Source organism: Poecilia formosa, unplaced genomic scaffold, assembly GCF_000485575.1.
Source record: "Poecilia formosa unplaced genomic scaffold, Poecilia_formosa-5.1.2 Scaffold470, whole genome shotgun sequence".
In the NCBI taxonomy this organism is placed as follows: domain Eukaryota; kingdom Metazoa; phylum Chordata; class Actinopteri; order Cyprinodontiformes; family Poeciliidae; genus Poecilia; species Poecilia formosa.
Genome location: NW_006800409.1, coordinates 184,856 through 198,016, shown reverse-complemented (window position 1 = coordinate 198,016; position 13,161 = coordinate 184,856). Strand labels below are relative to the sequence as shown.

The 13,161-nt window shown below is 37.5% G+C and overlaps 2 protein-coding genes across 13 annotated transcripts in view; both read right to left on the bottom strand.

Moving 5' to 3' along the window:
- Positions 1-1,560, bottom strand: part of szt2 (SZT2 subunit of KICSTOR complex) — a 190,187-nt gene extending 188,627 nt beyond the window's left edge. For 11 of the 12 annotated variants that reach the window (XM_007578194.2, XM_016664138.1, XM_016664140.1 and 8 more), the window contains exon 1: positions 1,377-1,560. In XM_007578194.2, the coding sequence (XP_007578256.1) occupies positions 1,377-1,400 (24 nt within the window). In that variant the 5' untranslated portion in view covers positions 1,401-1,560. The remainder of the gene's footprint in view (positions 1-1,376) is intronic. The other variant, XM_007578197.2, reaches the window with a different exon arrangement.
- Positions 1,561-2,843: 1,283 nt separating this feature from the next.
- On the bottom strand, positions 2,844-6,693 carry ddx10 (DEAD (Asp-Glu-Ala-Asp) box polypeptide 10). The gene is made up of 2 exons (XM_007578192.2): positions 5,239-6,693; positions 2,844-4,313 (listed from the first exon to the last, which is right to left on the bottom strand). The coding sequence occupies exons 1-2, from the start codon at positions 6,586-6,588 to the stop codon at positions 3,234-3,236; spliced, it is 2,430 nt and encodes an 809-aa protein (XP_007578254.1). The 5' UTR covers positions 6,589-6,693; the 3' UTR covers positions 2,844-3,233.
- Positions 6,694-13,161: the final 6,468 nt, after the last annotated feature.

The following is a 13,161-nucleotide window of genomic DNA, read 5'->3' as shown; positions in this document are numbered from 1 at the left end:
TTTTAAAATATTAGCGTTTATGGGGCCCCTGGGGGCCTGATGGAGCTGGTGACTTAATTTGGATTAAACATCTTTTAATACAAAAACACGGTGGATCGGCAGTGGACCGACTCAACACCCCGACCACCGGGCTTAGCAAGTTTTCTGGGGGAAACCCTGATGTTATAATGTTATTCCCCCATCAAAAACATACCTGGAGTGTTTCATGCATGTATGACAAATCCCTTAATCTCCCATGCCAACCATTGTTTGTAAAACGATTGGTGGGACTGAGTGCCACCTTTGAGACAAAGCTCCTCCTCGGAGCTGCAGTTTCCAAGTTTCTGAGCTTCTTTCTCACAAAGCAGCCCCTCCCCCACGACTGCCCCACTCAACTCCTTCAGACTAGCAACTTAAATTAGCAAACACCTGATGAAGTTATGCATCTATGAGCTCATTATACGAGATACTTCTCAGTGCAACACTGTTAAAAACATTGCTAAAGGGTTAATAGAGGAGCAATGTTGTGATGACTTCCTGAAGATGGAGTACAGGTCTTTCTTAAAGAGACAGACGTCCATTTTGAAGACCTGTGTTAAATTATGAAGTAAATTTTTTATAAGTCATAGTTTATAAATACAGTATTTATGACGACCAAAAGTAACATAGTTACTGGACTGTGCTATAAAATAGCAAAACTAACCAACAACAATGACCCAATACTGGCCCTTTAATGCTACTATTGGACCCTATTTTTTGTGGTACTTTTCCCCAGAATTAAAGTTTTGCAAAGTTAGAACATTTAGTTCATTTGCACCATGTCAGCAAACTATTGCTTTATCTGAAAGATGTCAAGAGAATCCTACAAGGTCAAATCTGCAGTTCTCTAGGAATAATAGCAAATTTGAACAGCGTAGACTTATGCATTCAGGCTTCTACAGCATTTCTCCAAATTTGCTTGAGTTTGAGTTTTTTGTTTGTTTTGTTTTTTCCGTGGAGCCCTGCCATCACATGTCACAAAAATAGGCGGAGTATGGTATAACACAAAAATCCGTCAGTTTCAGAGGTACACATATGAGTCGAGTAAACAATGGTCTGAATGCAGATTCATAAAAGAAAGATTTGACATAAAATAACGAGCTACTGACGGTTAAAATCAGAATTTTTCATAGAGCAGGAAATCTCTTGGTTCATATGGCGGGGCATGGTGGACGCCTGATGAAAGCAGTACTAAAACATTGTTTTTATCCAACTCCCCTTAACTACAGAGCCTTTGTACCAAAGCTACTTCTTCCTCTGGATGTCACAGCCGAAAAATCTTTAGCTCTGACATAAGTTCGTCAAGTTTTGGGGAAATGGACCCCGTTTTTCCAAATTAAGTCAGTTACGAATGTTACCTCATTGTCCTTTCTCTCTGCCATGTTTGGTAGTACATGTAGACGTCAATTCGGTTAAGAACAAATCCAGTTAAGAACAATTAGTCCAAACACTTGTGTATCTGCTGCACCTCAGTGTCAGAGCTCACTCGCAACTAGCATCGTGTCCTCGAAAATGACTTCCGGCTGTGGGGTTCAAAATAAAACGTCGTGGTCATTAAAGGCAGTCAATGCCCTCAGTTAACGTCCTCTAAATGTAATGTAAATGCAGATTTTGGCCTATAACCCCATTACACGATAACTCTGAACTAAAATGGACCCCTGAAATGTAACATGTCAGGAAGTCTGTGCGTTTAGTATTTTTGTTTTGAAATGCAACGTTCACCACTCTACCGAATAACATGTGATCCGGAAGTGTGGCCGGCTTTTTTCCGGTAGAAACAATTATGAAAGGAGAAAGAAGACGAGGAAACGAAAGGTGACGCATAACAAGTGAAGCACGCAGCCCGTTAAAATAAACGATGGAATATGATTAAAAATCAAACTTTGTTGTTTTTCATTGAATATTGAAGCATTTACAAAAAAACAACGACTTACTCACTACAAGTCTTTAACAAAAATGAAATGTAAAAAGATAAGCAGAAATAACCGCAACAGGCTGCATACGAGCTGGCACATGCACTCTTTGCACATACTGTACATATGAAATGTACTTACTTTGTTGTCTTTAAGTATTCTTGATAGATTCAAATCTAATATCCTTACAACCTTGTGACTTTGCTACAACATGGTCACCATATGTATTTTAAAAGCGATGCTTGAATTTTTTTGAGTTTTTCTGCTTATTTTAAGCCCATTGCTGTTCGCTAGAAAAACAGTTGTAAACGGATTTGTTCTCCCAGGGTCTTCTGTTTGTTTTTACACAATGTATGATATAGTCTTGTTATTTATGGTATACTTTGTGCCTGTGAAAAGTGCTTTGTAAATTTAACTTAGATTTATTTTCAGAGAAAGTGGAGACTGTATATCTGAGCACATTCCACAAATGCAATGCAAAAATAGTATAGTATCTGAGTTTATATGCCTTAACTCAGATTAACTAAACACACAAATTGGAATTTTTAATTTTCCAATTTGTAAGCAGATTTAACCTCTGCTCTTCTTACCATTGATCAAAAGAAGCAGTGTCTTTTTAGACTAGCAGTCACCCAGGCAAAAACTGGAGCTCTGCACCCTAAAGTTCTAGTTATCATTCCCTCCTAAACTTGAAGAAAAAGTACAACTAAATTTGAACAATCAACACATGAAGTCATCCCTGCTACAGGCCAGAGTAACATAGCCAACAATATAGGTTGGTGTGACTTTATAATTTGAAAACCTATCAATAAAAACAGGCACACTCTGGTAGTTTCTTGCCTAATGTCCAGAATCTAGCAGCAGAGGTGGGAAAATTACACTGAAGATATTTAGTCACAAACTCAGTAGTTATGACTCGTATCTAGATTTATTGATTTTAAACAGCAAAACCGGCACTCAACAACCAGCAATAAGAACTAGTCAGGAATCAAGAATAAATGGACAAACCAGAAATACTGGACCCGATTTGTTCTTTTATTGTATGGGATATATATGAGGGGAAAAAATGTAAAAACCTAATCTGTAGGTGACCTTTTCATGACCCAGGCATAGATCAGACAAACTTGCAAGCCTAATGATCTGTAGTTTGAACATCTTAACCAAAGGTCTGACTAACAGAAATAGAAACAGACATTGATCTGGCCCTTTTATTTGATACTTTCAGATCATGTTTGAAACCAGAACTGAATTCAGTCAATGTGTTTTCAATCAGTTTGAATTTCAGTCCCTGGCAGTCAGTCTCTACTTTGGTCCACGCAGCAGATGTAAAACCAGCTCCTCATCGTCAGCCAGTGAAAGGCCAGTGTCCAGGCCAATCTGCTCATCATTCAGCTGCTTTCCTTTCCTTTCTTTCTTGTCAGGCTCTTTGTTGCAGCTGTGTTGTTTTTTAGCATAACCCTCTTCCTCTTCATCTGATGAGTGCAACTGATCAGGGTCTGGCAAGATGCTGGAGTCAAACTCCCCCCCGCTGTGACAGGCCAAGTATGCTGTATTTTCCTCATCAGACCTTCGTTGCCGCTTACTTGCCTCCCTCCTGGCCTCTTTGGCCTTGAGCCTCTTATTCCTGTGTTCAGCTTGAACCTTGCGTCTGTACTCTTGCTTGTCAAACTCCTGATCTTCACGTCTAAGCCTGTCTCTGGCCTTTGCCACATTGATGCCTAAAACATCGTCTTCCTCATCCTCAGCAGTTACCGTTTGCTGCACTGGGGGCCAAAGCTGCACAGCTTCTCCTTCTTCATTAAAAGTAGTTTTGGTATTGATTTGGAAGTTTCTCTTCAAGAGCTTTTTGGTCTTTTTGAACTTTGTTTCTTTTCTGGTGTTATTTGGGCCTTGGGGAGTGTCCTCCACACACTCTGGGTCCCCCGACAGCTCAAAGACATCCTTTCTTTTGACAGTCAGCAGTTCCAAGTCTCGAAGATCATCTTCATCTTCACTAATGTCACCATGAAGTGCTTTTGAGGACTTGTCCACATTTTCTTCTGTGTCGTGTTCAACAACTCCACAGGGCACTTTCTTACTCAGCTGAACTCTAAAGCTCTGGAGTTCTTCCTCTTCATCGGACTCCTCCTCATCCTCATTCTCTGCTTTCTGTGCATGGGCTTTACTGAGGAAGCGCACCCTAGGGCAAACAGCAAGGCCCAGAGATAGAGCATACTGCCTAATCGGCAGCTCAAAGATGTCAAAGACTTGTTTGTTTTTCATTAGATGGACTGAGCGCAGGTAAGAAACAAAGCACCTCTGGGCTCTTTCTTTCTGCTCCGTCTCCTGGGCCAGGAAGGCCTCCAGCTTCTGCTGCACACACTGCACTTTTTCTGGATTCACCTGAAATCAATACACAGATTCAGTTGAGTTGTGGGTATGAACATGAAATAAAAATGTTCATACCTCTAATTCACAGCTTCAAGAAAATTAAATATGAAGAAAGAAAAATGATGCCGTTTTAATTTTAAGTAATTCTACTGCCTGGATACAGTTTATAAATTATGAAAACACACTGTTAAAGTTGACAGATCCTGCAGTTTAATGGATCCAAATAAAAATGTTTAATATTTTCTGTCAGGTTAAAACAGCTCTACTAGGAACATTTAGAAGGGTCAAATTAGGACAAAATTACCTCCCATCAAACTCTGCTTCCTGCACTTGTAAACATTCAAAACCTCAGAGTGTCAGTGTTGTATTTGGTACCCAACCCAGCCCAAGTTTTAAAACCAGACTCAGTTACAGCCTACTACACTAGCGTGAAGAAATAAATTATGTTTATATTTGGGCTCTTTTACACAGGAACTCTAAAAATGTCAATTTGTCAAATTCATCTCAACATAAATTTGACAAAAATTCATGTTGAAATTAAACTATTCCCAAGCTACCAAGTTTGAATTAAATATTAAAAAACAATAAGGAATATTTTAATCTTTTGAAATAAATGTTTTACCCTTTAAATAAATAAATACCCATACACCCCAAACACATTGCAGAGAAATTAAACACTTTTTGGTTGCTATTAACAAGCTCCTTGGAGAATATTTAACTTATTGGAAATTATATTGTCTCATTCAACTTGGTTTATTTCCAAGCATGGACTCGACTTAGGTCCTCACCCTCGATTATGACTTCAGCCATAAATGAAGTCGTAATCATGGCAACCTTTTAGCCAGTTCATGATGATGCAAGCAAAATATTGATGTTGAATGTAAACTGTTGACTGTGAGCCAGACTACGTCTGGAGTGTGGATGCAGGGTGTCTCACTTGGATCTGATTGATGGGAACCTTCTTCTCCTGCAGCTGGGCCAGCATGGCTTTCTCTTCAGAGGGCAGCAAGAGCAGCAGAGCTTCTCCACCCTCCTTGTACCTAGCTGTGCGGCCTACCCTGTGGATGTAGGTGTCTGCATCCTCTGGACAGTCAAACTGCAGCACCCAATTGACGGCAGGGAAGTCCAGGCCTCTAGCAGCAATATCTGTGGCAAATAGGACAGCACTCTGCTTCTTGACAAAATTGTTGTAGACCTCCACCCTCTTCATTTGCTGCTGCTTGCCATGCAGCGCCAGGATGGGAATCCCAGGTCTTAGACGACAGAAGGCTCGAAACAGATACTGAACCTCTTTGCAGCAGGCAAAGAACACAATAATCTTCTTCTTCAGGTGGCTTCTAATAAAAGAGTAGAGCATGTTCACTTTGTGGTGCAACTCACACACCATGTAGCTCTGCTCCAGGGTGGCTGGCGTGCTGAACTTGGCTTTCTCATGAACCCACACAAACTCTGGATCCTTGAGACTAAGACGGGCCAGATCTTTCACACTCCTGGTCTGTGTGGCGGAAAACAGCAGGGTCTGTCGTGACTTGGGCAGATTATCCACTATGGCATTGAGCGTGTCTGCAAAGCCCATGTCCAGGATGCGGTCCGCCTCGTCGAGGACAAGCATGTGCAAGCTGCTAGCATGGAAGGAGGCCGTCTCGTCCATGTGTTGCAGCAGTCGCCCCGGTGTGCATATCACAATGTTGGTGCGGGATATCCGCTCTGACTCGCTCTTAAGGTCCTTACCCCCGATGACGAGCCCTGCGGAAAACTCGTGATTTTTGCCTACTTTGCGGAGAACTTCGAAGGTTTGATAGGCGAGTTCTCTGGTTGGTGATATGATGAGGACACCGAGACCGTCCATTGAGCTCCACTGCTGACGATACAGACACTCAAGCACCGGAACGACGAAGGCTAAAGTTTTTCCGGAACCAGTCTTCGCAGCACCAAGGACATCTCTGCCACGCAGAGCGAAGCCGATCGTCTGTCTCTGGATTTCTGTGGGCTGGCGATACTGAGCCTCCTGTAGACCCAACAGGGTCTTCTTCGAGATTGGAAAGTCCGAAAACTTACAAACGTCCGTCGTGTTGATGTCACCATATCTGCTCACCAGACTTTTGATATATTCCCTTTCTAGTTGCCACTCGGGTTTTTTTCTCTGCATTCTCCTTTGTTTCACACGGTCTCTCCCCTTCATGTACTTGTTCTTCCACTTCTCGAAGCATTTTACTGGATCAGCGCTCCCTCTTGTCTGAGAGGTTTTTGGTTTCCTTCTACTGGAACTCTTGTTTTTTTCTTTCATCGTTCAAAGTAAGCACAATGTCACCCTGACACGAGACTCCACAGCGTGATGAACATGGATTAGTGTCGCGTACTTCATGACGTAATTATCTCGCGACGTAGTAAAGCATTTTCTTCTTCTTGGTTTTATAGGCCGTTGGCAACAAACGTTTAGCAGCATTACCGCCACTTATTGATATGGAGTGTGGTTCGTGATGGTCTAATTCATACCATCTATTTATACATAGAAATAAATATATCCTCATGCCTACCTACCTCTCTCTCTCTATATATATATATATATATACATGTACATAACTTTGTATATTATCCATTTATTTATCATACACACATTCACAAACAAACCTACTACATATAGTCAAATTTAGTTTTCTTTAAAAATCGAATAACTATATGCTTACTACCCATTTCTTCCTCAAAATATCTAATTAACCTTTTCCTTAATATTTTCAAACTCTCCTCATACATCATCTCTCTTTTTCAGATTTGACATTCTACTATAATATTCTCTATGGTTTCATATTTTCCAGTGATCACAATTACCAGTATTGTGTATTAAAATTTTTAAGTGTATAATTCAGTCCTGTTTGTCCAAATCTCAACTTTATTACTCTTTCCTCCCTTCTATTTCTTCTGTCTCCTATTATCTTTTGAATTTTATAAAACCATCTTCCTGTCTTTTCTTCATCCAACATTTTTTGCAATTCTTTAATCAGTTTTTGTTTAACAATACTCTTTCCCTTAGATTTAGTTGTTTTAACTGTAAAACTAAAATTATTTTGAATTGCCCTCCATTTTATCTGCCCTCTCATTTCCTTCTACTCCAACTTGTGCTGGTGCCCACAGAAATATAACTATAAAACCAATATTTTGTATTCTGAATAATGTAGGATGGACATTTCTTATAAAATGTCCATCCTACTATCTGAATGATTATATTTTAAACGTAATAATGCAGAGCTTGAATCTGAACAAATGATTGTTTTAATGGTTTCATGTCTTCTATCATTGTAAAGCTAATAATATTGCCAACAACTCTGCTGTGTATACTGATAATCCGTCTGTAATTTGTTTTCCTATTTTTATATTGAATTCTAGTACAAAAACTATTCCTATTTTTCCAGTTATTTTTGATGCATCTGTATAGATTTTAATATATTGATAATTATTTAGATATAATAGTAGTGAATAATTATCCAAGATGTAAGATTCATCTCTGCGACAGACTGGCGACCTGTCCAGGGTGACCCCACCTCTCTTCCGGAACGTTAGCTGGAGGTAGGCACCAGCAGCCCTCCTCACCCCACTAAGGAACAAGTGTGTTAGAAAATGACGGAGGCTAAAATTTGTCTTATTTCATTTCCATTATTGACATATATACTATTGCTTTTGGTAGAATCCACGGAGTTATAATTGATATTGGTGTTTGACTAATGTCTAAATTATTAATTTTAAATTATTTTATTTTCAATTATCCATCCAAAACTCTTCATCTCTTTTTCCCAACAGGGATTTAAAGTTTCCCCAAGTTGGATGATCAACGTTATTGCCTTGTAAATTTAACCAGTAATTTATTTCTACTTTTGTTCTTCTTAAATCTAACGGTATTTCTCCCATTTCTATTTCTAAGGCTGCTGTTGCTCCAGTACATAATCTTAATGCCTGATGTTGGATAATGTCTAATTTAACCAGATGTGTTTTAGCTGCTGAACCATAAACTAAACATCAAAGTCTATGTAGGATCTTATCATACCTGTGTAAATCTGTTTTAGTGATTGTCTATGTGCTCCCCAGTCACTGCCAGCCAAACATCTCAAAATATTCAAAATTTTCTTACATTTGTCAACAACTTTTTGAATATGTATATTTCATATGAATTTTTCAACAAACCATAATCCTAAAAAAATTATACACTTTACTTGCTCTAATTCTTGGTTATGTAATTTTAGTTTCATTTCCCTGTTTATTTTTCCCCAGTAAATACTTAAATCCCCATCGCAACGCCCATTTCTCCATTTCAATAATAACCTCTTGTAATTTCTTTATAAATCAACATTTTCCCCTCTTTTCCAAACAGCTCTATCATCTGCAAAAAGTGAACAACCCATTTCTTTCCAACATCTTTAAATACATCATTTATCATAGTTGAGAATAGTAACAGGCTTATAATACTCCCCTGCGGAGTTTCATTTTCTACTATATATTTTCCTGAGATTATGTCACCAATTCTAACTTGTATTTTCCTATCTGTTAAAAAGTCTTTAATCCATTTAAATATTTTCCCTTTCATACAGTTTCACCAAAATGCTGCCAACCTGGCCACTCCCAACCATAACGGCTCGTCACTCCAGCACATGAAGAAGACGCTGATGGCTTCTAGCTGCTGACACTTTTAAAAGTGCCAATTTAACACCAGCTGACTTGGACACATAGACACTTTTGGGTGTTAATTCAACACTGGCATTTTTACTGTGTATTCACGGGATTTTAATTTCATTTATTATTTCATGGAAATACCGCAATTGCAAAACTGTGTTTTTCGACATTAGCAGAATATCAACAAAAATCTGCTCATATTTGGAATGAAAATGCACCTATTGAGATTTTATTAGACAAAGTAGAGAACATTTAGGTGAAAATGTTTGTGGAAGAGAGATAGTAAAACAAATTGCTCTTAAATTTGTAATCGTTTTGTATTTATTTATTTATTTTATTCATTTATGAAAAAATAGATAATTTTGGATGGAATTTTTACATTTTAGAATTTAAAAAAAATCTTCAATACTTTAAACCTGTTAAAGTACAAATACAAAATACAGCACAAATTAAACGACATTCTAATTTCCTTTAACTTAAATATTTATTCTATTTTGTACAGAGGAAAAATAATTATAAGTGTTCAAAGTAAACCCAACTGTCCTAACCATTTACCTTCAGCCAATCTTCAAAGTTATAGATTCAGAACCTCAGAAACTCGATACAACATAGAATGCATCTTAAAAAAAGACAACTCAACTTTTTTATCCTCACTGTAAAGAACATTTTTGAAAGAATAAATCAAAAATCATCAAGTCTGCTTCAGAGGATACAAATGTGTGCATTACACTTTAAACATAATTTAAAGAATTTGAAATAAAACCGGGTTGTTGTTTTTTTTATCTTTGTCCGTCATCTTATTGTAATTTTGGTGAATGTGTGGATATTTAAGTGTAGTAAAGTTTTAGTAGATTCCAAAAGTCATTGTTATGGTGTGGAGGTTCTGCAATAATTTGAAGTAAGCAAAACACCTGAATGTGTGTACACACACACACAAAAATATAAAACCAAGAAAGTGTCTAGGATTTTGGCACATAAGCTCCGTAGATCCGAAACTGCACATTTAATTCCTGAGATTAAAACCCAATCTGGACAGATCACTACAGATCCACAAAAAATAAATGAGAGTTTTAAATTTTTTTACTCTAACCTTTATGAATCAGAATCTTTAAAAATGTCTGGACTGTTTGATAATTTTTTTGAAAAGATGGCAATTCCAACTTTAGACTGTACATTTAGGGATCAACTGGAGGAACAGATTACGGTAGAAGAAATTAAATTGGCAATTAACTCAATGCAGAATGCAAAGTCTCCGGGACCAGATGGCTACCCAGTTGAATTTTTCAAGACCTTTAAAGATACTTTGTCTTCATTGTTACGAGACATGTTTATTGAATCATTTAACTGGCAATGTCTTCCCCCAACGCTTCGTCAAGCTACTATTTCTTTATTATTGAAGACAAATAAGGACCCAGTTGAGTGTTCATCATATCGTCCAATTTCACTGTTAAATGTTGTCTAAAATCCTGGATCTCAGACTAGGACGATGTTTACCTCACTTATCTCTTCTGACCAAACAGGATTTGTAAAGGGAAGGCATGGCTTTTTTAACTTGCGTAGATTTTTTAACAAATTACACACGGAGTCAACTGCAACCCCTGAAATCGCCTTATCACTTGACGCTGAGAAGGCTTTTGACCGGGTGGAGTGGGACTATCTGTTTTACATATTAAATAAATTTGGATTTGGCCCTAAATTCATTTCTTGGGTTCAGGTACTTTACTCCTCGCCTATGGCGTGTGTTCGAACAAATTCATTATATTCCTGTTACTTCCCACTCCACCGCGGGACAAGACAGGGGTGTCCTTTGTCCCCTCTTTTATTTGCGTTAGCAATTGAACCGTTGGCAATAAAGTTGCGAGCAGAAGATAATGTTAAGGGTATCTACAGAGCTGATCAGGAGTACAAGATATCTTTATATGCTGATGACCTCCTGCTGTATATCTCGGTCCCTTTGTGCTCTCTTCCCCATGCTCTTACTATATTTGAACAATTCGGCACTATTTTGGGTTACAAATTAAATTTGCATATAAGTGAATTATTTAGTATAAACTCTAAAGCCAGGAAGATTTCATTCATAAATTTTCCTTTCAAAGTTAAATCAGATTACGTGACTTACCTGGGGGTCAAAGTTACTCGCAAATATAAAGATCTCTTTAAGAAGAACTTTGTACCACTTCTTGAAAGTATTAAATTAGATCTTCAAAGGTGGAATAATTTGCCACTATCGTTAATAGGCCGTGTCAATTCTATAAAAATGAACATATTGCCCAAGTTCCTTTATTTATTTCAGTGCATTCCATGTTATATCCCAAAGAAATACTTTGTGACACTAGATAAACATGTTTCTGCTTTTATTTGGAGTAGTAAGTCCCCCAGAATATGTAAAGATTTTATGCAGAGACCTCAACCTGTGGGAGGATTGGCTTTGCCAAATTTCCAGTCTTATTACTGGGCAGCAAATATACGAAACATGCTACATTGGATCAGTGACTTTTCTACGATACCCATTCTTGGCTTCACATTGAGTCGTCTAATTGTGGCCAGACTAGCCTACCTGCTTTGCTGACCTCCGCTCTCCCTTTAGAAGTATATACCTATAAATGCAACCCTCTGTTGTATAACTCCCTGAGGATCTGGGTGCAGTGTAGGAAAAAATTTGGGCTACATTCTATGTCAATTAAAACTCCTATCATATGTTCCCACCTTCTATGTCTGATTCTGCCTTTAAAATTTGGAAAATAAATGGATTAAGTAAAGTTAAACACCTTTTCATTGATGGGATATTTGCATTGTTTACACAACTCATAGAACAGTTTAATATCCCACATGCACATTTTTTCCGCTATTTGCAACTGCGGCATTTTGTGAAGGACAAATATCCCTCATTTCCTGAATTATCTGAGGAAACAGCTCTTGATAAAATCATAGGTATAAACATTCATAAAAGGGGGGTAATTAAAGAGATCTATACTATACTAGATCTACAATCTCCTTCTCTTTCCATTATTAAATCACATTGGGAGAAAGATCTTGCAGTTACATTAACAGATGAGCTCTGGCAATCTATTCTTCATAGGGTACACTCCTCTTCTATATGCGCTAGACATGGGCTCCTTCAGTTCAAAGTCCTGCACTGGTTGCATATCTCTAAAGAAAAGCTAGCTAAGTTTTATCCAGGGACTGATCCCTTGTGTAACCGATGCAAGTCAGAAGTCGGTTCCCTTATTCACACTTTCTGGGCGTGTTCAAAACTTCATACCTATTGGACATCTATATTCAATACATTCTCAGAAATATACAATGTTAAATTTGACCCTTCTGCTCTAACTGCAATTTTTGGAGTCATACCTCCAAATATTTTACTTTCCAAGAATAATTCAAATATAGTAGCTTTTGCTACATTGAATGCGAGACGTTTGGTACTTCTGAGGTGGAAACAGGAGGCCCCTCCTACACATGAACAGTGGCTTGCAGAGCTCATGAGGTTTTTGCATTTAGAAAAGATGAGATGTACATTGGCAGGTTCAACTGCTAAATTTGTCAAGGCATGGCAGCCATTTTTACAATACATGGAAACATTCAAGATGAGTACCCCATCGTAACTAAACTACTGCTACTTTTAGTAGCTGTAAAGTGAACAAATTCTTGCATTTTCATTTGTCTTTAATTTCTTTGTGTTTGTGCGTGTATTTTTAAGCTTTTATTTTGTGTATGTCTTTTTTTTTGTGTTTTTTTTTGTATGCTTCATGTAAGGGTTTTATATCTTAAAGTGGACAGCGCTGTATAAAACTTAAATGCTGTAAAGAATATGCTGTGAAAATTGATAAAGTAAAAAAAAAAAGTCTTCTTTATTCCTACTTTCCTATTTTGTGCATTACATGCATAGCTACACTACAATTACATGGAAAGATTAATTATACAAGATGTTCAAGGTAATTCAAATATTTTGTTTTATTACCGACATTTTAAAATTGTCCAATTTTACTCAACTTTATGAACTTTACATAAATTATCAGTTTATACATCAGAAGTGAACAAAATGAACATGAAAATTTAAGTGTGACTAAAAAACAAAGTTATTACTTTAAAGAACAAAAATAAAAGAACTTTTAAAATTCAAAAGCAGAGAATTAAAATAAAGGAACATTTTAATGTGAACATCTCATTTCTATTTTTGTTTCTCAATGAAGTGTTC